Source organism: Phasianus colchicus, chromosome 8 (genome assembly GCF_987193195.1).
Source record: "Phasianus colchicus chromosome 8, bPhaCol1.hap1.1, whole genome shotgun sequence".
Lineage (NCBI taxonomy): Eukaryota > Metazoa > Chordata > Aves > Galliformes > Phasianidae > Phasianus > Phasianus colchicus.
In genome coordinates this window covers 33486604-33509669 of record NC_143443.1, presented here as the reverse complement: position 1 = coordinate 33509669, position 23066 = coordinate 33486604, and the positions used below count along the sequence as shown (strand labels likewise).

The following is a 23066-nucleotide window of genomic DNA, read 5'->3' as shown; positions in this document are numbered from 1 at the left end:
TCCCACAAAGTTATCTAAACGAAGCAGCATCTTTGTGTTGCTTTTTGACTACTGTACAAACACTCTGATGATCCATTTTCTTTCTTGCCCTTGGAATCATATAACCTGCATCTTATCATTTGACTATGCTTAATTACCAAAGGTAGGCTTGCATACATGAAGAATGCATTTGCATATTCAAAGAGTGATCCATCATCTCTTCATACACAACTACTGCTCTGATGTGATTTTCCTTCCCATTGCTGACAGATACATCTTTGGGTTAGAGCTTATAATTCCAGTAAAAAGAGCACAGAATCATAGAATTTCTCAAATTGGAAAAGACCTTAAGGATCATCAAGTCCAACCACAACCTAACCATACTACCCTAACTAACAACCCTCTGCTAAATCACATCCTTGAGCACCACATCCAAATGGTTGTTAAACACATCCAGGGATGGTGACTCAACCACCTCCCTGGGGAGCCTATTCCAGTGCTATTCTTATTCCAGATGCTACTCCAGCATCTTCTGAAACATGTGCATCTCAGTACCCTGCTCTATCTTTCAGCTCTCCCTGATCTCAAAGATCCTCCTCCTCTCCACGTGCCTTGCACTTTTGCTGCTCCTGTCTGTCATTTTACTTTGTGTTCCTCCTCACTTGCATTTTGCTTCCTTTCCCTGCTCCCTTCTCCATCAGCAGCCATGCGGGGCAGCTCTGGGCTCAGCTACAGAGATGGGAGGGCTGCAGGTTGCCTGCTGCCATGGGAAGAAAGACAGTCAACACGGACTGACAAGAAGCAGCAAGGCTGTCAAAAACAAATCCCCTTTTGAATATAACCTACTTTCTGAAGCACTCAGACAGCACTACTTCAAAAAAGAAATAAAATCAGTTTTTCTTTTTTTGCTTCCCAAAAAACAGTCAAACAAGATGCTAGGTACGATGTGAGCAGGTGACCCCAGAGGTCCCTTCCAGCTGAAGGACTGCATGCTTCTACACAGGGCTGAAGATTCACGCAGCAGCCTCAGCAGCCACAGCTTCTTTAAGACAGCATCAAATGATTACAGCTCTCCAGCAAATGAGCGACGTTTGCATATTCGTGCAAAGTCAGGAAAAGACAGAAAAAAAAAAGACAGTTATGCAAGCTGCACATCTGCACGCCTGCCCAGAGCACTCACAGGTTTGCAGGTGCAGCTGCCTGACATTTCATAGAATCATGGAATGGCCTGGGTTGAAAAGGCCCTCAATGATCATCCAGTTCCAACCCCCTGCTGTGTGCAGGTCACCAACCAGCAGCCCAGGCTGCCCAGAGCCACATCCAGCCTGGCCTTGAATGCCTGCAGGGATGAGGCATCCACAGCCTCCTTGGGCAACCTGTTCCAGTGCCCCACCACCCTCTGGCTGAAAAGCTTCCTCCTCATATCCAACCTAAACCTCCTCTGTCTCAGTTTAAGATGTTGCCATTTCTGTAAGATCACTATATTAGCTGTAGCACTCATGCAGAAGCAGTCACCTACCCACAGAACTCAGCTGGAAGGGATGCACAAGGATCATCGAGTTAATAATCCTGGTTATTTCTTAATAAGGTGTAGAATTCTACTATGTAAGCTTAAACAGCATGTTAAGAAGTTAAATAAGTTTGCTAAATTCACAAAACTACATGTTCATGTATATGCACCTTCAGGGCCACCTTCAAGATCATTCAAACGTGCATTTCCCAAAATGCTTGGGTGGATGGGGATTTCAAGTACTTCCCACCAGGCAGAGGCTAAACACTGTGTAAGAAAGAGGTTTCTCTCTCAATCTTATGTATCCTTCTCACTAACCAGCATCTGTAAAGGTGTTCTTAGACTGCAGTGGTGATTGGAGTCGCCTCAGAAACAATACAAAACATCACAAGATGTCAGGGAAAACATCCTTGTCATTGTATACCTAAAAAGAAGCCTTAAAAGAGATTGGTAAGGAGACAGAAAAGAATTTAAGTCATCAGGAGTTACCTGCTGAATCAGTTCTGCTAAGATTCATTTCTTTTAAATGCTAATCTTCACAGAAACATGAGATACTAACCACATCTTTCTTGTAAAGCACTTCCAGGATGTTACTCAGCAATTGGCAACAAGCCTCCAAATCTTCTTGTCTTTCCAAGTGATACTTGAGCTGATCTGTCATTGTTGGCAGCAAGATTTCCCTGCAGTCTGCACACAAGACATAAGATTACATACACAGCAGTAAATAAATGCACAGCATTACCTATACAGCCAACCTGCTCCAGTGATTGCTTAAGACAAAAATAAATAAATAAATAGGAAGATAATTCAGCTGCATTTCAATCCAAACCATAAAAACCTGGAATATATACATACATATATATATATATACATATATATATAAGCAAATGAAAGTTAAGCTAAGAAGGCTCAGACAAAATGCTACCTTCCCATTTCTGCCCCAGCTGAGCAAAGTGCTTGAGCAGTCTCACAAGCTTGAACCACCCATACTTAAAAACAACAGTTACCCAGACTTACAAAACACCACACAACATTTCACACATCTAATGAAAGTATAACCTGCAAAGTGCCTCAGTGCACATAGACAGAACACTGGGACACTGCGTTTGCTTGCTAAAGCAAGCTCTTTCCTTAAGGAGAGACTGCACAGCCCACTATCTGCCTTCTGCATGGTTGCATCAAGCACGTCTTCTTCATGCTCAAAGGAGTGAGGATAAAGTTAAAACCCTTTTTCAACCCCCTCCATCCCCTGCCCAGTACTTCCATGCCCAAAGGAGGGGAACCAGTTACTCCTGGAGCAACTACCATGAGCCCATCCCTCCCATGAGCTACCCCACAGAAAGGACAGAATTCTGGTCTCACAAACTGCACAATGGGGAAAAATAATGTCAGTGGCAAAAAAAAATAATCAAGAGAAACACGCTACAATGCAGCATAGAGAGCACTTCAGCTCAAGAAGATGTTAGAGAGGAACTAAAACAGCAACATCTTTATCCTGCCTTGTAGGCTCGTGTTTGTGGAATGAGAACGGATGGAGTACAAGCACATCCAGCTTCAGCAGTTCAAGAGAAATATTCTTCGGTCTCAAGTGACTGCTGCACGTAGGTGCTCACTTGGGATGCACAAGTGGGCTGTCATTCTAAGGAAGAACACTTTCAAGAGTTTCTTCAATGTGGAATTTTTACATCTAATTACTTCTCGGTCATTTAACCACCAGCTTCGTAATTCAAAAGAAGAGTAAAACCACGGTGCGTTAGTTGAATTTTTCTCTCAAGAAACATGCACTACAGCCTGCAATGTATTTACATGGAAAAATCAATCTAGCTACAGCATCATATCCTCTCATATTCATTTCCATTATGACTTACCCATTAAGGAGAAGAAAACTGGATTACAAGAGGAACAAATCTAATTTTAGAGAAATATCATCATCATCATCAGTTCCCATTATGTTTACAGATATATTATTCATAAATCCATATAGATATTAAAAGCAAAGAGGTGGTGACCTCTGTGGCTAAACAGAATTGACCCAAACAACACTGGAAACTGAGACAAACCTAAGATTTTACCTTACTGCAGTGGCTAAAGGCACAAAAGCACAACAAAGGGCATTGACTGAGCTTATTTACCAGGATGTTTATTAATTAATGATCTACAGCTGCTTACACGAACATGAAGTCTCTAAACCACCCTAATAAGGCAGACAATGAAATACAGGCATTTGAAGCAACAGGTAGCTGTCACTTACTTATCTGTGCAACCTCAGCTGAAGAACAGCATCCCCTCAAATTGAAAGGGATGCTAAAGCCGAATAAAGGTCCAGCATTGCAAAGAGTTTTTCTGACTGATGATGGTGACTCACCATCAGCATGCTGGTATCATCACTGTTTTGTATTTGCTTTAAACTTCTGCCTTGGATGGAAGCTGCTGCAGCCCTTAGCCATTCCCTCCTAGCCCAAAGCCATTCCCTTGTTTCAGTACCTGGGCCACTCTTACATAAATCACCAGACAGGCTCAGAAAGAAGCAAAGGCAGATTTACCCCTGCCCATAGCAGGAGAGTTGCAACTAGGCATCTCTAAGACCCCCTCCACCCTAAGCCATTCTGTGATTAACTCTATGATTCTAAGAAAAAAACAACAAGAACGCAGTGGTGCAGCACACTCCTTCCACCAAACACAAGGGAAAAACAAAGTTCTGCCACCCAGCTGCTAAGTGTTCCAGCAAAGGCATGCTACTGGGGCTTTGTAAAGCCTACAGGGTGAATCAACATTTAATAACTTAGTACTGCCAATAATTAAGACATTCATGTTCCTGCTAAGCCCCACAAGTAGAGAATGGTCAAAGATCAATTTAATATCTGCAAAGCATCCAGAAGGCAAAAATTGTAGCTACGTCACATCTGGGATATTCTGGCATAAGCCTGGAATACACATGGATCCACAGAGCAGGTGATAAGGCTGAATTTCTGAGAAAGGAAAAACTAATTGATTCGTCAAACACTTCGTTGGGAATCATGCAGCCTGTACTTCTCCTGGAAGATCTGACAGTGCTCCTCAAGCAGCGCCTCCTGGCTCTGTGCCGTCCTACACACTGACTGCTGAACATCTGCTCTTCTGTCTGGAGCTGCTGCACAACACAGAGCACGGGAGGATAAAACATGGTGAAGAGCTGTCCTGACTACTTGGTCACCCAGTAAAACAAGTCAGATTCTTTTCAGATTAAAAAAAAATAAACACCCCAGAGATGTGTAAAGCACCAAGATTGTGAAACCTTCCTCAAGGTTACTCGGCCCTCTAACTGCTAATGGAAGCTTCATGCCGAAGAAGAAATAGTAATATAGAGATGGCTTTGCAATAAGCAAAAAGGAATAAATACTGCCAGTTAGAAAGACAAAGGCCACGGCTAAAATCAGATGGGTGCTTTATGCCAGTCATCATCTGTAACAAAACCCTTTTCATGCACTGATGACTTTGATGCGCTTTGCCTTCCTCTGACGGCTGCTCAAGGCTTACTGAGACACCGGTGAGCCAAGGGAGGACCTGTGCTGCCTCTGATCACACAGCCCTGTCCCACTGCCCCCAATGCTCCGTCACACCACAGACACAGCATCCTTCTGAGCCAAAGCAGCAGCTGCTGCTGCAATGGTTCCATCAACAGCTTCGTGGTTTTCCAGATACTTCCAGTAAAATAGGCAGGCAGTAAAATCCCGAGGGAACTCACCAACACACAACTCTGTTTCTGTATGTACGCATACAGGTAAATATTTCAACAAATCTACTGCTACGGTAATTCGCTCCACACTGAGACAGGATTTTAAGAACCTCCTTTGCCATAAACTACTTTGAAAAACACTGCGCTGATCAACCACCTCGTGATTATTTACAAGCAGAGGAGAGGAGAAGTTAACCTTCCCCACCCCGTCGGTCACAAACACCTCCTGGCACTGATTAATGGCAAGGCCAGAGATATCCAGAGCCTACGGCATTAGTCTCCTGCTCAAAAGCCAGCTGTGAAGATAGCTCACAAGTATGATGCACAATGATTACAGACAACAGTAATTCGACATCTGTTCATTCTCTGCTGCACAAGTCCAACCCCCAGTGATTAATGACACAGGAGCATGCAGCGAGAATAAAATATTAATCTTTATAAAAGGATGCTCAGGAGGCATCATCAACTTAGGAGCATCCAAGCAAAGCTCCAGCAAAACACTGGCGTGGGAACTCTGCTGAAGCTAAATACACACAATAAATTTTTGTCAATATAAAATACTTCATTTAGAGGGATGCTGATAAATGTATTTCTTTGCTTTATGGTTCATTTAGATTTCGTGGGCAAAAAAAACCTCTTTGCTCAATAACCATACACAGCGTGGAGTGGAAAACTTAAGTGTAGTCATAACTAAAGGGTAAGAATTTTTATAAATGCTAGATGCTCTCCACTAATATTTACCAGCCAAGCAATTTCCTAATGGAGAAATCACCCGATTTCCTGGCTATTTAATACAGCAGCCACACAAGCTCACTTGGTAATTAGCTGCAAGTCATTTGTAAAACAAAACAATTGAGAATACAAACATCTCTACAGGACAGAACAAATCAGATAAATCATTATTTACACCAAACCAAAAGTTTGACATTTCCAAGAATAAGACACTTCATTAAGCTGCAAACTAACTAGCTGCACATTGAGAACTGAGAACGTGCATTCAGTTGTTAGGAAACTTCTGTGCTCCAGTTTATACATTCACACGTAAGTTTTCAACATACATTTAAGTTCTTTCCTATGAGAGTGGTGAGGTGCTGGAACAGCTGCCCAGAGAGGCTGTGGATGCTCCATCCATCCCTGGAGGTGTTCAAGGCCAGGTTGGATGGGGCTCTGGGCAGCCTGGGCTGGTGTGAAATGTGGAGGTGGTGGCCCTGCCTGCAGCAGGGGGTTGGAGATTCATGATCCTGGAGGCCCCTTTCGACCCAAGCTGTTCTGTGATTCTGTGAAACACAGGAGACATTTACAGTGTTCTGGTTCACATGCTGCTCTGAAGAAACGTATCTTTTGTGGGATATCTGAACATTTTTTGAGCACTGCCAACAGAAGCATGAAGGTCTGACAGATTTAGTCTGTACTGGCTTCTACCTGTTGGCCTCTGTAAGCAAGCACAAGCTTGGAAAGATTACACTCCTTGTTGGCATGTGGCCCTTATTCCTTTATCAAATACACACAAACAGATAAACAAATGCTCCTTGAAGGCAGCTGGCTCTTATTCTGTTCAATTACTTACACACAAATAGACAACATGCTTTCTCTTTCTGCTTAACAGTGCTCTGACTGTATAGTCACATACTGATTTCTCTTCTTTCTTTTGGGTAAAAGGCCTCAATTATGAACCACTGTTAGGACAACAGCAGCAAAATACAAAGAATGCACAGGACATTCCTGCCAAGGCTGAAGTCCTAACAAAAGTAAACACAAGCTTCGCAAAGCAGAGACATTACCTTGAAATTCAGAAAGGAACAAATATATGACACACAATGTAACCAGAAAGCAATTGAATACAAGTTTTTCAATAGGATCTGCATTAGAGTTTTAAAAGACATACAAAGCACAATGCCACAGTGTATTCTTATTCAAGATCCCAAGCTCTTCAGTTTCAGGAGGACCACCACCAGCACTCCACACCCTTCAAGCAGAACTCCTTGCAAAGAATTTCACACACACACCCCTCATCCCTGCATCCTTCAAGCTTCACAAATTCTTCTATTTTCAATTTTAATTCTTCTTGAGACACAACAAATAGATCTTCCTCAACTCTCAGGGCACAGATCAGGGCATTCTCTCAAAGAAAAAAAAATTCACTGATGAAATGCTGTTTGATTTTCAGGACGTCTTCCAGCTTTCCTGCAGGTCCACAGTCTTGTACCACTTACTGCTTTTAGACAAGAAAAACTCATTTCTGTGATATGGTACAGCATCAGACTGGTACTTATATGAAAATACTGGCTATTAGTTTAATATGTTTGAATAAATGAGAAGCAGGAGAGGCAGAACTACATTTTTAGTAATAAGAACTCAAACCCACAGAGCAAGAAGAGTCTAGATTTAACCACTGTGGCTATTCACTTAATTTATTTTCAAGTGTTTACAAAAGGTTTCTGGTACAAACCATTCTCCAGGCATAAGCATTATACAGAATTATCTGTGGCACAAGGAGCATTTAAGATAATGCTTTGTTTATTGATTCAGGAGACTACATGAGGACACGCAGAAGCGCACGGGAAGATGGGCAGCACACAGTCATACACTGCCAGATGGTGGAACAGCCCCCACATCCCCATGTCACACCTCATCTCCAAACTGCAGCTAGGGTGAAACAAGCACCCAATGCTGGGATGCACACAGCAGTCTGGGCAGCACTGCTGGTTCACGTGCCTTGAATCTCCATCACACTTCAGCTGGAATGCAGATTGAGGGCATTCTTAACTCAGGTGACATGAAAGCCTCCAGAAACGAGCCTCACTGTAAGACCCAAAAGCCATTCAGAAGTGCTGTTCCATCAGTAAGACCAGACTATTGAAATGAATACCTTGCTATTACAGCTGAATCATCCACCTTCCTTAGGAGCCTTCCTTCATGTTGGACAACAGCATTCCCTGCAGATGGATGAATTTGAGAGCTACAACAAACCAGCATACAGAAATTCTCCTTCTTCACTGACTTTCCTCTGAGAAGAATTTAATTTTCACAGAGTAACATTATAAAAACATGATGTGACATTACAGCTTCCCTCAGAAGTGCTTCTGATCATTGCTTTTTATCTATGTTATCTTCATTTTCTCCTATCCAGAACGGTCAGGTGTAACACCTCACATCACTGACTTTGGCCCTGAAGATTTTACATTCTAAAAAGTGCTAGAAATAAGAAAAAATTACTACAAAAAGCTGAGAATGAATGACAAAAATGATGCACACTTTATAGTAACACTTGATGCAGGCATCAGGAAGAACAAACATTAAAATGGTCTTGGAGAGATGCACCATTTCACACAATGCCAGCAATTCCACCTGCTTTCTGCCTTATTACCCTTGCAATTCAGAACATACACAGTTGTGTCACTCTTTTGTTTGGCAAATAGGGGGGAAAAGATCTAAGAAGTGAAGATCAAGCTGCAATGCATTTGGAGCTGCTGGTGCAGGTGTGGTGATACTGCCATTAGAGTCTATTTTAAAACAGGTTCATTCCTACTTTGTCACCATCCATAGCTGAAGAAAATATACCTGCAATTATGTGCTACAGTCCCACTTGAGCAAGAATGGGAAAAGTACTGAAGGCTTCTTCATGGAAAACCTCTTTCTTGAAATGTCTGGAGGCTCTAGGATCTACAACAGTCCTAAATCTCAGTAAACATCCTTTAAATTATGAGGGAAAAACGTGCGTGTATGGTGCTGTCCCAATAATTTTACATGTGCTTACTCTAAATCTATTTGAAGAATAAACTTATTGCAAAGTCAGTCTGAACAGAAGATAAAAATAAAACAAAACTTTGTTTTCTTTGAGTATCATTCTCCATTGCTACTTGAGCAGAAAGAAAGGGCCACAGTTAGGACTTATTTTTACAGATGTTAGCAGCAGATCCATGCAATATCCTATCTTCTAGCAATACCACTGAATTGCACCAGGTGCCAAAGCACAACGCTGTGTGAATTTAGGGAGCATGGGAAGCACAGATTGGGTTGGCTTATACATGCCTTTTTTAAAAACTAATTGTAAGAAGACAGAACTGTAAGATCCAGCAAGAATTACACAGCTGTGGATAGATGCTACTGGGGATACGACCTGGCTGCACAAAGCCAACCCACTTATATTTTAGTTATTTTCTTAATTGCATCACCAGCAATTCTGATCCACAGAAGAGTCCTTCCACATTTCCTTTATGGTTGAACCATTGTCTATTTGCTCCCTCATTAGCTCCTTCAGACAGTACAAAAACACTTAGTTTAGGGTAGTTTAACCCGCAGTCATCTAGAAAAGAATAAAATGCTTCACTGCAAATGAAGAACTCTGTAAGACACCAGTTGAAGTTATCTACCACAGTGTAAAAGGAGAGGAGGAGAAAGCATGGATGAAGGGTTTGTGTTGCTTTACTTCTGCTACGGTTCAGCTTACAGGAGAAGAAAAATGCTTCAGAAAGGATGGATGTTGAGAGCAGCCACTGTTTCTATAAAACTTCACGGAGCACAAAAGCTGAATTAATAGATTTCGATAAAATAAACACAGTTGAAGTTACAACACGTGCCAGTCACACTGGATGCTTTGTGCCCTCTTAAATGAAAAATTACAAGTGTTTGCTTTCACTTCTTTGTGATCTCTAACCTGCAGTAAGTGTCAATTAGCATTTTCTCACTCACTTCAAATCTTATCCTGCTAATGGACCAACCTTAATAGGGTGCAACCTCTGCTGCATTTGGCAGCAAGGACAGAACTTCCCCCAGCAAAAGTCTGGAGGCAGTGAGTAATGTGACCATTTCAGAGTCACAAAGCTGCTGCTTACCGTGCTGTGTGAAGAGGTCGCTGTGAACTATTTCAATCAAACAGTAGAGCTTCTGAATGGTCAGCCGGCTCACGGGAACGTTGAGGATGAATTCAGTAAAAAGTTTGCTAGATAGAAAGGGACAAGTAAAAATATAGCAAACTCTCCTGAAAATATGTAAAACGAAGCAAACAAGGCAACTAGAGAGTACAAAGCTACACACCTCAAGACAAACTTTTTTCTTTTTTTCCCCAAACAACAAAGTTTTAAATTTCAAAGACAATTCATATTTCTCTGATGTTCCTCTGATTACTTTTTTCATCTTTTCCTTTTGCCCTCTCCCTTTCACCTCAGTTTTATACTGTTTTCCTGTCTTTCATTTCGGATTCTATATTTCAAGTTTCAGTTGTCTGTGCTATTGCCTCTTCACTTCAATCATCATAGATTTGGTTTCCCTTTTGTCTTTTTGTTCCAAAACAATTTTCTGTTACAAGAATGCTCTAAATTGTAAATAGAAAAGCATATTTATAAGCTACTGAAATGTCCATCCATAAATAAGGCTCAGGAACAAAAGCAGAGTTATTATTTACATCAAGTCTGTAATTCAAACAGCGATGCATCAGGCTCGCAGTCTGAGTGTTTTGTTGTCAGTTATTGACTGATAATTCTTGATGTCTCATTATATGACTTCACTAAGCAGGACTGCAGAATTTTTCAAGACGTGTCAAACCTCAATGCCACACATGACAATAAATGGGGTACCTGCATAGCCCAGCATCTACTTGTAGGAGAAAGGTGATAAAACATCTCAGGCGATCATATTTCATTGCCTCCATGCTTCAAGCCAACAGAATACTGATACAATAATGCATTAAGAACTACACTTTTATATTTTATATATATATATATATATATATATATAATATGTATTATTATACAAACTAGTCCAATATAAAGTGCACAGTATGCTCGATTAATTATTTACTTACCTAAGTTCTTTTGGATCAAATACTAATTTCACATCATTGACAATAGCTGGCAAGTATTTAAGTGCTGCTCCCTGGAAAAAGAAGAAAAAAGAGAAAAGGAAGACTGAAATTCATGCCTCCTTCAATCAGATGGGAAGACAGCACGAAGAGAATCACATGTGTGTAATTGCTTTGGCTTAACTACAGCCTGTGCCTTCAGCTGAGCCTCTCAGCCTGTTCTTCCAGAGATAAGTCACTCAACCTCAAAACTCAAGGAAAATGAAAATGATAGGATTGAATAGGCCTAGAAGAGGGAAGGAGCAAGAGAAGAGCTGGGAGGACTGATAGCTTACATCAAAATTGGAGATGGATGAGCTCTTAACAGCCCATTAAGGAAACCCCTCAGCATGCTGGGACTCAATATTTCTGTTACATTCCCTTCATTGCATCTCCCCATCCTCTATGGAGCTGGACATCCTTCTCAATAGCCATATTGTATTTGTTTGGGTTTAACTTCCCTTCCAGCACTTAAAAATCAAACAAAACCATGTCACTGCCATTTTTCCCTTCTTTGTCATGAATTTTTCCCACTAATGACTCTGGAGGTCTTTAATTCCCCCTCGATCTCGCAGTAGTCACTCCATCTCTCATAAGACACAAGTTCTACCAACACAGATATTAAATATTTTCACTATTCATAGTCATTCCAACCCCTTTTGTTTTAGGATTTTTTCCAAAAAAAAAAAAAAAAAAGTCAGTAGTCAATAACTTATTTCTATTGCAAACATTCTCTTAAATCCATCAAGAGCCAAGAACTAGTCAGGAAAAATTACAGCCCACCAATGGAACACAACCACAGCAGAACACACAGCTTTGGTTAGACAGCAGTAAGCTGCCCTCCAGTAACACCAGAGCCAAAACTCACGTCGTCTAAACAATAATTACCAAAGTTTTTGCTTCACTTGCAAATTATTTCAGCTTGCTACCCTCTTTTTACATGCACAATGAGATGCATTTCAGCCTTTTTTTTTTTTTTTTTAAACATCAAAGATGAGAAAATATTCTACCTGATTTTTGGCTTTAGCCCTAACAGCTTATCCACGTGCACTATTCTAACCAAGGCTCCCCAGCTCCTGTCTCCTGGAGTGCCAGGCCAGAAAGAAACACAGTAATTCCAATACAACCCACAGCTGCCAGACTGACTTCTCTTTGCTTTGCATTTTATTGATAACATCAAAATGTGACTGCAGATATGCTGTTGCCACAAAACGGGGAATGATTAATTCCTCATCAGGCATTTCTGTGCTTAGCATTTGCAGTTTCCATCCATGACAACACCATGCAATCCCTATCCTCTTGCATTAGAAAGAGAAGCCTTTGTGCATTTCTTTCCCAATTCTTCTATGCTCTCGAGGATGTGACATGATTATGGCATATAACTCCAAGGTCAGACAAATTCAAGAAACAGAATACTTCTGTTTAATCAACAGTTTTTAACAGTAGGAAGAAGAGCACGTGCAAACAAACTTGGGGAATACTGACCCATAGCTACACACACAGCTTATTTTCAAACTACTACACTTTTCTGCTGTAACATTGGTAATTTTAAACCAAATTACACTGTCCTTGCATGCAGCAGGTCAACTGATTACAGTCACAAGGGCCAGCTCAGTCCCAGCTGTTCAGCAAAAAGGGAAAAACTGTTTAGAGCCCACTATCAATCAAATATTTTAATCGTGTTTCCAACTGAAAATATGAACAAGTACCATTAATGATTAATAGGTACTATTTAAGAGTGAAGTTCAGGTATATTATACAGTATAATTATTTTAATTAAACCATTTGCATATCTTTAGATAAGATTAGAAAGAGGTATCACTGATACAAAATGTCATCTCTTGAATAATGTATGAAGCAGTTGTTCATTTCCATATTTCCCAATAAAAATACAAACTAAAATGGTTTTAGTTAGATGGCTAAAGAAGGCCTATATCCACATCCAGAATGAACCCGAAACACAAGGACAGGCAACCTTGTCCCTTTGGAAATAAAGCACTGCCAGGTTCCTTAGCAATTCCTAGACCTTGCTGTTCCAAAACGTGGAACATGTTCCACATGGCTGCAGGTGAGCACAGAACGTGGTCCTGGCAATAGCAGACATCCTGGAGGAAAGCACCTGCTGGTAGCAGCTACACACAATTCTGGGTAAAATACTGCATTATGTAAACTCAAGTGTACTCTGCAGTCGTCTTCTGATCAGCTCACAGCTTCTCCTGTAAGGTGAACAGACAAATTTGCTCTCCACTTAGCATTCATTGTCCAAGAAATACTGCCGACGGGGCAAAAAAAAATTACAGAGTGAAGATTTTATGGCCCATGCTCAATTGCATCCAAAAATTCAGTCCATCAACCAGGACTGAGTCAACACCCAGCACTGCCCACCGCCGTGTGCTTAAATAAGAGCTGCTGCAATCTTGTTTTTACTTCTTGCTAAAGGAATGTAGAGGGCTGGTTTGTTTTTAACCAGCAGAAGCATTCACAAAAAAAGCGGACTGAGGATAAACAGAAAAAGATTTGAATTCATAAGGCACCAACAGGCTGCATCTACAGAACGACTTCTTCACGAGAGGATGACATCTGTCACACTGTCCCAGGTGACAAACGGGGGACATATTTCAATGCTTGCTGACCAGTTTTACATGAGCAAAGAACAAACGTGTCATAGGTTGGACACAAATCTCACAGCGTTCCCGTTCCAATCCACAGCCCGTTTAAACTGCAGAGCTTGATTGTCAAACACTTCCACGTATGCTTAAAGGACTACTTACATGCTCAGAAATCAAGCTCATAACTGTAATTATGCAAATAGTCCCATTATGTACAGGCTTATGTGTTTTGATGGATGAGGACTCTAATGACCAGTTGTAAAGCGCAGCCATCGCTCTGTTTTTATTTGCTTATCATTCAAATGCATGTAGCAATAAATGTTTAGTAACACACTAAAAAAAAAAAAGAGCTTTCATTTTATATCTTCAATTAAAATTGCACACTGTGTGCTGGCACAACCATTAAAATTAACACTTTAATGACTTAAACGAAGCGCTGTTAGGTAAAGCTGTTTAAAACATCAATTAAAAGCCTTCAGTTACAACAATTATCAGCCCCTTCGTTCTGCTCTGTGGACAAACTGTTTCAAGTTGAGCATCTCCAGATTTTAAGAAAATGGTGAAAACTTATATTTCTAATTTGTGATCTCAGCTGACTCAGTTGCACAGCAGGCAGTACGGTGGTGCTGGTAGCCACAGGAAGAGGTCTGTAAGCCACAAGTATTCTAAAACAATTCAGCTGATACTCTTGCAAGAGAGCAGCATTCAGCACAGCTTTCACTGTTAGAAGCTACAGCTGAAAGCAGATCCTTCATTAGCAGCAGCACAACTGCAGTGCTGGCTGTCCCACGTACCATTGTATGTAAGTGAGGAATGTAAAATTCAGCAAATTGACTATCTTTAACATCAGGGAGAAAAAAAAAAAAAGGAGCAATCAATCTTTACCCTTTCCCCCATTGAAATGTATTCAGAATGCTATACTATACTGTCTTGGATATATCTCTTTGTACTACATAAAATTAAATTAGATCACTCTCTGCTCTTGCTATCAGCAGTGGACAAAGGCTCAAACTTCTCATCCCTGCAAGGAGCACACGGCCACCAAAAGCAAAACCTTATTTTCACAGGAAGATAGTGATGCCTAAGACAATTCAAAATTCAAAGCTTTAGGGGAAAAAAATATTAAATAATTAAGCATTTCCTTATTAACTAAACAAGATTTTTGCAGTATTGCCACGTGACCACTTCAAATAAACACACGAACCTGGAAATAACAGTCTCAGAAACTTCACTGATAATCACAGAGTTTCAAACTGGGCTGCATGAATTATTTTACTGCCCAAAGCCCCTTGAAAACCAACAGTGACAGAGCATTACTGCCTCCATCAAGTTACAAAACGACTTATTTTAAGTACTACAGGACACTAAACTGGTGAGGGGAAAGAATAACCAGAAGGAGCAGTGCATCATCCCAACAACGGGCATTTTTTTCCTGTTGCTGTGTTCAAGCTCTCTGTATGCTCACTGTTACATTGATTGTGGAGAGGTACGACTGGGATTTCATTCCCTCAACATGACTTGGGTGTGAGTCAAGGATCAGCACGACTTCAGCAAGCTCAGGTCAGTACTTAACAAAGTGTTGGTATCGTGCCTTCTCTCTCTTTACCACTACACAAACCAAACACACAGCTACGCACTCACACAGGTGTTTATTTTCCCTTTATGACCATGCACCAAAAGGTCTATATCTATCTGTATCTATATGAAAAGATCTGTTCACTGACACTTATTAAATGAACCAGCTGCCAGCACTACCTATGGAAGTGCTGAGTCAAAGAGTGCAGCACTACAAGGGGTGTCCTTCTAAACTAAAAGAAAAGATAGTTATGCCAAGGAAAAAAAAAAGAACTCACAAAAGAAAAAGAAAAAGGTGCAGAAAAGGCAACGCTTTGCATTAAATAGAAAAAACTGAGCAATAACTGATGGTCACAGTTCTCCCCAAGTCCAGTGCACAGAACCCCCAGGTTTTCATTAGTTCACAGAATAATCGCAGCTCGTTTCCTAAATCATCACAACCACTTCTCTATGCAGAACAGTCATCCTTTGCAATCTCTAAGATTATTATTAAGACTTATCTTAAGCACATTGATGCATTTTACAGCTGAGTGTATTTTTCTAAGCATCTTTAGAGTTGGCACCTAAAGTTCTTTACTATGAGAGTGGTGAGGTGCTGGAACAGCTGCCCAGAGAGGCTGTGGATGCTCCATCCACCCCTGGAGGTGTTCAAGGCCAGGTTGGATGGGGCCCTGGGCAGCCTGGGCTGGTATTAGATATGGAGGTTGGTGGCCCTGCATGTGGCAGGGGGTTGGAGCTTCATGATCCTTGAGGTCCCTTCCAATCCAGGCCATTCTGTGATTCTAAACAACGCAGGTTTTGTTTCACAGTGAAGAAAAATTCAGTGATGGTTTCTATCAAAAGATCAGTTGGGGGAAAGAAAGGAAAAATAAGAAACGTGCACACAGTTATAAGGCCAGAATGAACAAGACCAAGTGCACAGCAAACACTTTCTAATCGTGGTCCCAGTCTTTCTGAATAGCAGAGGATGCATCTCCATTCAGTGCCCATTGCCCCAGCCCCCTTTTGCCTGATGGGTTGGATAACAAGGCAAGAAAACGTAAGGAATTGGACTTATCAAACAATCAACGCTTTCCTTAGGTCTAAAGGTTCAAGGAGTTTCCACAACTTAAAATTTAGCCTCAAAGAAGGATCTCTTTTCTCTGGAATACTGGGAGAAAAGACCACCAACCTCCGTTACAGCACTTTGCAACTTCTCTATAGGAACTGCATAGAAGAAACACCAAGCTTTGCTTATTCTTTTAAAGCAATAGAAAGAGTTTGCCAAATCCCAAGTCCCCCAAACAAGTTGGAGGACTGCATTAAGGAGGAGTCCTGAGTACATGTTCTGTGCCCAAAGTAACCTAGGCCATGTTTAATAAACCACACAGATTGTGGTCTCAAAACCCACCAATCCAACACAATAGCAAGCCATGAAGGGCACGTCAACAGGAACACACACACATACACACACACATACACATTAAAAAAGCACAAGACTAGAGCAATTACAGCCCATTTTGCATGCCATTTGGAAAAATACCCTGAATACCTCATCTCCAAGCTGATGCATTAACACCAATACACTAACAGGACCAAAAGCATGGCACTGCTTTGGCTCACAGCATCCTTCTGCCTTCTGGCACGACACGGTCTGCATAAGCACTCAGTCCTCTCAAAGCTCACTAATATGAGAAGTGGTAGTTTTGCTAAGGACCTGAAAGTCACTTCTGATTTCATTTTGGGTAATAGATAAAAACAGATGGAAGTTTTATTAACTTACTTTTATTTTGAAGTTGGCAACGCTGAACAATCCTGTCATTAAGACTAAACAGAAATGACTGCTGCAATAACAAAACCAGCCTGTGATGTACAAATAAAAACAAAGCAAATTCAACCTTTCATTCCACTCTGGGGCTTATACTGACACTGCATTTAAAATAAATTTAAGAATACAGTACCAAGAGCCTCTATACAGTAGCAGGTAAGGAAACTGCAGCACTAACTTTTGAATGTCATTAGGTTGAACAAATGATATTTGCAAAGTTTTAAACAACACACATTCAGAGCAGTATATTAGAGGTTTCTGTCTTGGCTATACCTCTTTGTATTATATAAAAGCAAAAATACCTGATTTAAAAGTGCCATTTGTAAAGTCATTCATTTCAAACACTGCAGCTATTCTCAAAATTAAGCATAAAATTTCTTTGCCAAATACAGTATAACTTTATGAACTCTTTTGTTTGATGAAGTAATAAATTTCTTTTATCTATGCAATCTGTACATGACTTTAATGTTAATTTTCAGCTATTCCGTCACTGAGCAGAAAGCACATACCTTCAACACAAGCATTATCCCTGGCTGCAAATCTCATAAAGCCAGCCAAATTAAGCCTGGTCAGCAGCTGGATGAAACGATTTCCAGGAATGCCTAAAATCTACTTTTGGATTGCCCAAGTCTGCAGTAATCATTCGTTCCAAGTCACAAGTGAACCCACGTCTCTGGCACAACATTCAATGTAAAATAAAGCATAAAGCACGATCACCAGGAGATCAGCACATCAGTTACCAAAGGAACAACAGAAGTCCCCATACAGGTCCCTAAGAAAAGAGAACCCTTAGTCCATGGATGCATTTGAGCACTAAATTCATTTTAAATGATGGTCATAAAATATTGAACCTGTTGGAAAAGCCCTGCAGCCCAGCGCAGCCTGTTTTGTTTTCTCCTGATGATGAGCAGCCTGGAATGCATTTCTCCGTTTAAATACTTTCCTGTGGTTTTAGCAATAAGCACTTATTATTAGGGAAAAATAAACCACGGATACCAAGAAACATGTACTATTTGTTAAAAGTGACAGGAGTTATAGAAACCACACACACAAGAGAATTCTCATTAGAGAAACGCTATCATCTTCTGCTCCAGTTCCCTGTGGTCACATTAGGGATAATTTTTACATGCACGCCTACTTTATCAATATCATTTAAAGCACAGAAGTAACTCGCCTGTCTGCCTGTATTTTCAGTCCTCAACCACAGCACAAAGCCACACAGAACAGCAAACATCCAAGCAAAGTGCAAGAGCCCTGCTGAGAACAGTTCAGCTCCCTCATCCAAACACTGCCTAAATCAGACAGCGCCCATAAATTCAATACAGCTGATTTCCACTGCTCTTGTTTCAAAGAGATGCAAGAATAAATTACTAGGAAACATTTGCATATTTATCTGAACTTAAAACATCGTGTTAGGCTTCGGCTGAGCTCACACTTAAACAGCAAAAGGTTAAGGAAATAATTATCATGCACCAATTAGCAGAAAACAGGAACAAAAATCAGGAAAGCTCACTACACGTGTAACCATTATAAGTACACATAAGCATCCAGTGCTGCACACCTTCAACAAATAATTCCTAAAATCAAACTGATGCTTTGAAAAGCAAACAGCTCCATGTACAAAGAGAGCACTGCTGCAACCCACTGCTACTCATCGTGCAAGAAAGACTGCAGTGAGACGATGGCCTGGAACATCTGTCAGCACAGATCAGTGTTTTCATTTCCCTCTCCAGTTTGGACAACTGCACACCTAAAAAAGCAAGAAGGAAAGGTGGCCCCTGAATGACTGCCTCAGCTACGGTCAGCACTGATGCAAAAGAAAAGAAATAGCTTACTCAGGTAACTAAGATAATATTCATGTTGAACACAAGTTTATACCATGCTTGGATTGACCACTCATAGCCTAGGACAAAACATTTTCTTTTAATTCATTCTCATCTCTCAATGTTGTAACTGCAAAATATCTGAGGATTGGGGATCTGATAAATGCTTATAGATATCTAAAGGGAGGTGGGAGGCAAATGGATGATGCCAGGCTCTCCTCCTTGGTGCTGTGTGGCGACAGGATGAGGAGTAATGGCCTAAAACTTGAACATATTAAGTTCTGTACTAAGATGCAGAAGTCCTTTTTTTATGATAAGGGTGATGGAGCACTGGAACAGACTGCCCAGAGAGGCTGTGGAGTCTCCTTCTCCTTCTATGGAGATATTCAAGACCTGTCTGGACACTGACCTGAGCGACCTGCAATAGAGAACTGCTTTGGCAGGGGGGTTGGACTTGATGGCTTCTTGGTTTTGTCTCCTCAAAGCCTAAACCTGCAGCCAGACCAGCAAAGCAACCCTCAATCCTTGTATAATTCAGGCAGTTTTCATTAAACTTTTTACTTCTCAAGGCCTTGCATGCATCAATAAAAAAAGAGGGGCAGTTTAAATGCAAATTATTAAGTAACTGAAGAGCTGAGCAACAGTCGGGAACAGCTCATCAGCTTCCATAAGGACATAAATATTTGAACAGATGAAAAGTAATTCTTCCCAAGAACATAAGACTCTGGTCATTCATTCTCCCCCACACAATGTCAGCCTGAAGGCTGCTTCCTTCACAGACACATTGGGAAGAAATAAAAAATAACAACAAAAAAGATCAGTATAGCCAACCCAAAGGGAAAAGCTGTAACTGTAAAACTGCAGTGGAAGTTCTGCTTCATGTCGATAAACTATCAAGCAGCATTAAAAGGAGAAACAGAAATATTCAAATTTGACAATTAAGTACCTACCTCTTTTAACGTGAAGCATCTTAATTTTCTGTATAGGTCTTATCAACTTCTTATCTCTCCAAACAGACTTATTTCACATACACTTACCTAGCTTTGTCAAAGTATGTTAAGAAATATATATATAGTAGCCTAAAGTGACAAAGCTGGATCTGCTGATCTGAACTGAAGAACACCCTCAGCCAACAACTCACCTGCCATCTACGTTAGTTTTCTGTGCAGCTTCAGCACAGGGAATTCCAGTTGCAACCCCACTGGGCTGGGCAGCACAGCACTCAGACTCCAACTGTGGCCATGGGAGATCCCACCTCACCTCCTGACTGCTTCAGCATCCTCTGGAGGCTGCATCACACCTGTCCTTCACAGTCACTCATGGCCCAGAGCTACGGACCAGAACAGCAGCCAGCACTCAGTGTGTGCATCCAGCAGGGCTATGTAACAGCCAGAAGGCAGACCTGACTCTCAGCCTTTCTGGTGGACACCCCCTGGCCACCACACTCCAAACTGATGGCCCCATCGAGCTGCCAGCTACAACACCAAGGTGCCCCTCCTGCACTGCAGCTGCCAGCATCAAGCAGAGCATCACACAAGCATTAATGCACTCTTCCTGAGATGCACTGCCGTACATCTGCCTACTCTGAAGCTCACCTTGGTGCCCCCTCAGTTCCATGAGGTCCTCATGATGTTCCTCACTGCTGGCACAGAACTTAGCTCCCCAGCTCAGGTTGCTGATAGCAATCCAGAATGAAGCCTGTAATAGCATGCTCACTTTCCACGGTTCCTGACATCCTCCCAGGGCTCCAACTTTGTCCAGCAGCAGTCTGCTTTGCAGAAGCCATACTCACTCCCTTTCAAAAACACCACCCCCAACAAAGCAGCCACATTATACACCTATTCTTTGTAATGGAAACACAAAGTTCTAGCTGCTGAAAGAATTGCAGCGCTTCAGTGGATACTCAAACATAATAAGAGCAATCTCGCAAGCTGCAAAAGTCAATACTAACAATTACATATTCTAAGAGCTAGGTAATTAGAGTCCCAAGGAGATGAAAGCATTGAATGAATAATAAGTGAAAGGCTGTGGAAGCTGCTGAAAGGCACAAGTACTCTTCTTGCTCAGCGTCCACTGATCTGAGGCTGCCTCATCCACCTGCATGCTTACACCATCAGCTGCAGAGTGGGTGCACTCTGCCCAACTCTGCAGAAACCTGGATGTGAAGCACAGGCTGCAATGGACACTGATATAGTGTGATTTCTGTCCCCTTTGCTAGGAAGTCTGTCGTCCTTTCCCCCCAGGTGAACAGAACAAAGTTGATTTGGGGAGTACCTTTTGATTTAATAGTTTTCTTCAAGGTATAACAATGTTAGAAGAATAATTTTAAAAGTCCATGTTCATTTGCATTCTGAAGCAGCCCTCACAAATGAGTCTCAGGAAATAAACTTTGTATTTGATCCTTATCAAACATCCTATCTGTAGCACATGCAGGTCGCAACTCAAACTCAGCAATTTCCATTCAGGGCAAAATGCTCTAAAAGAGAATGGATAGGCATCTAACTCAAACAGGATCATATCCCCATTTTGTTATCAGATGTTAGTCTGAGTTCTCACTTGCAAACCAAAATATTCCAACTCACAGGCCTTATTTCCCACTGTCTGTTTTTGCCATGTGCTCTGCATAATACCACGAGCCTGAGACCAGCTATTAAGGACCAAGTGTTGAACCAAGTGTTTTCCCACTCCACCCTTCACAGCTTCCTCTTGCAAAGGCACTGTGCTTTGCCACCGTTTTCTTTGCCTCCTGGCTGCTATATAAAATTCTTCTAATATACAGCAACTACACACCTGAGCAGGAAAAGTCATATTATTCCCACATTCAACCTCAGTTCTTAGCTCCTTTCTGATCATCTTCTATCTGATTCAGCACAGTTGGGTCAAGAGGTGCATCCTTTTATACCTTCTGTCAGGACTCACAAGGGGAACTTCAAGGTGCAGCTCATCAAACGTGTTTACTACAGTCACTAAACTTATCCAAAGTAAAAGAAATTCACTGAAAGAATGTGAGACTGGTTTTGACACACTGACCTCCGACTGTTCTAAATTACAGGGCTGGAGGATTTACCTATTAATGGTTCTGCAATATTAATAGCCTTTCCATTAAAGGTTGGAGACTACATTTCCAATTCCACGGGCCAGCCAACTGTACCAGAAGTAGGCATCATATTAAAGGGAAAAGCTGGAACCAGAGGCAGAGTTTGCAGTCTGACTCACTCCTGATTTGCCACACAGAAATAAATGCGCATTAGGGCTCCAGATAATATGTTCCTGAATAGCCTAGGATGTAAATAAGTGCATAAGGATACAACATCAGTATCCGAAAAACAATGACTTAAAAATACCCTAAAGATAAGGTTATTCATTATTAACTGATTTAAATTGAAAGTGATGTATTTGCAGCAATGTAAGTAAACTTGTCTGAAATGCATTCTTTATGCGGTCACAAACACTTCGTTAGAAGCACTAAGCATTAATTAAGTTAGAGGTTTTTGGGCACAATTACAATGAACACTTTATAAACTGCCTAATTACAGCTGAGGACATAAAAGCCAAGGTGGAGAGCTGTATCCCACATACCTTCACTATGACAGTCTGATCGGAGATGCTGCTCATCATCTCGTTGATGGACTTGAAGAGCTGCAGCAAAGATTCCCTGAAGTCTGCTTCTCCTTTGTTTTCATAAAGTCTGAAAAACAATTGCGTATGTATGTCATAAACCAAAAATGGAAATGCATTGAAATCTGTTCTAGGGACCAATAAGTCCTCACATCACTTTATTTTCATTTACTTGAGTTCACAAATCTTTACACATCACTACACTGCACCAAGAGATTTCCTTCACAGAAAACTAAAGAAGCAGCAACCAGACTGGGCCAGCAGCAGCAACAGCAGATTATTTGTGCCTCCAAGTCACCGTGAACCCCTGCATGGCAACCCAACTCCACATGCACAGGCAGCAGTGGGCTGGGCTGTCAAACTAGCAGATGCCTGTGAGGACCAATGCCAAGAAGCTCTGTGATATGGAAGCCAGGAAGCATCCCCAAAAACTTGCCAGCAATCATTAAAATCTACCAGTGACCCAAGGTAAGTGACCTTAAACTCCGTGAAGGAAAGGAAAATATACCAACCCTCTATTTCCCCAACACTCTTCTTCTTGAGAAGAGAGGACTAAATTTAAAATGTATTTCACTGCTGATTTCTGGATAG

The 23066-nt window shown here is 41.2% G+C and overlaps 1 protein-coding gene across 3 annotated transcripts in view; it reads right to left on the bottom strand.

Moving 5' to 3' along the window:
• The window catches only part of DOCK1 (dedicator of cytokinesis 1), a 272132-nt gene that overhangs the window by 189686 nt on the left and 59380 nt on the right, over positions 1 to 23066 (bottom strand). For all 3 annotated transcript variants that reach the window (XM_031597310.2, XM_031597311.2, XM_090145652.1), the window contains exons 23-26: positions 22437 to 22545; positions 11008 to 11078; positions 10040 to 10146; positions 2049 to 2176 (exon numbers count right to left, since the gene is read on the bottom strand). In XM_031597310.2, coding sequence (XP_031453170.2) covers positions 2049 to 2176; positions 10040 to 10146; positions 11008 to 11078; positions 22437 to 22545 — 415 coding nt within the window. The remainder of the gene's footprint in view (positions 1 to 2048; positions 2177 to 10039; positions 10147 to 11007; positions 11079 to 22436; positions 22546 to 23066) is intronic.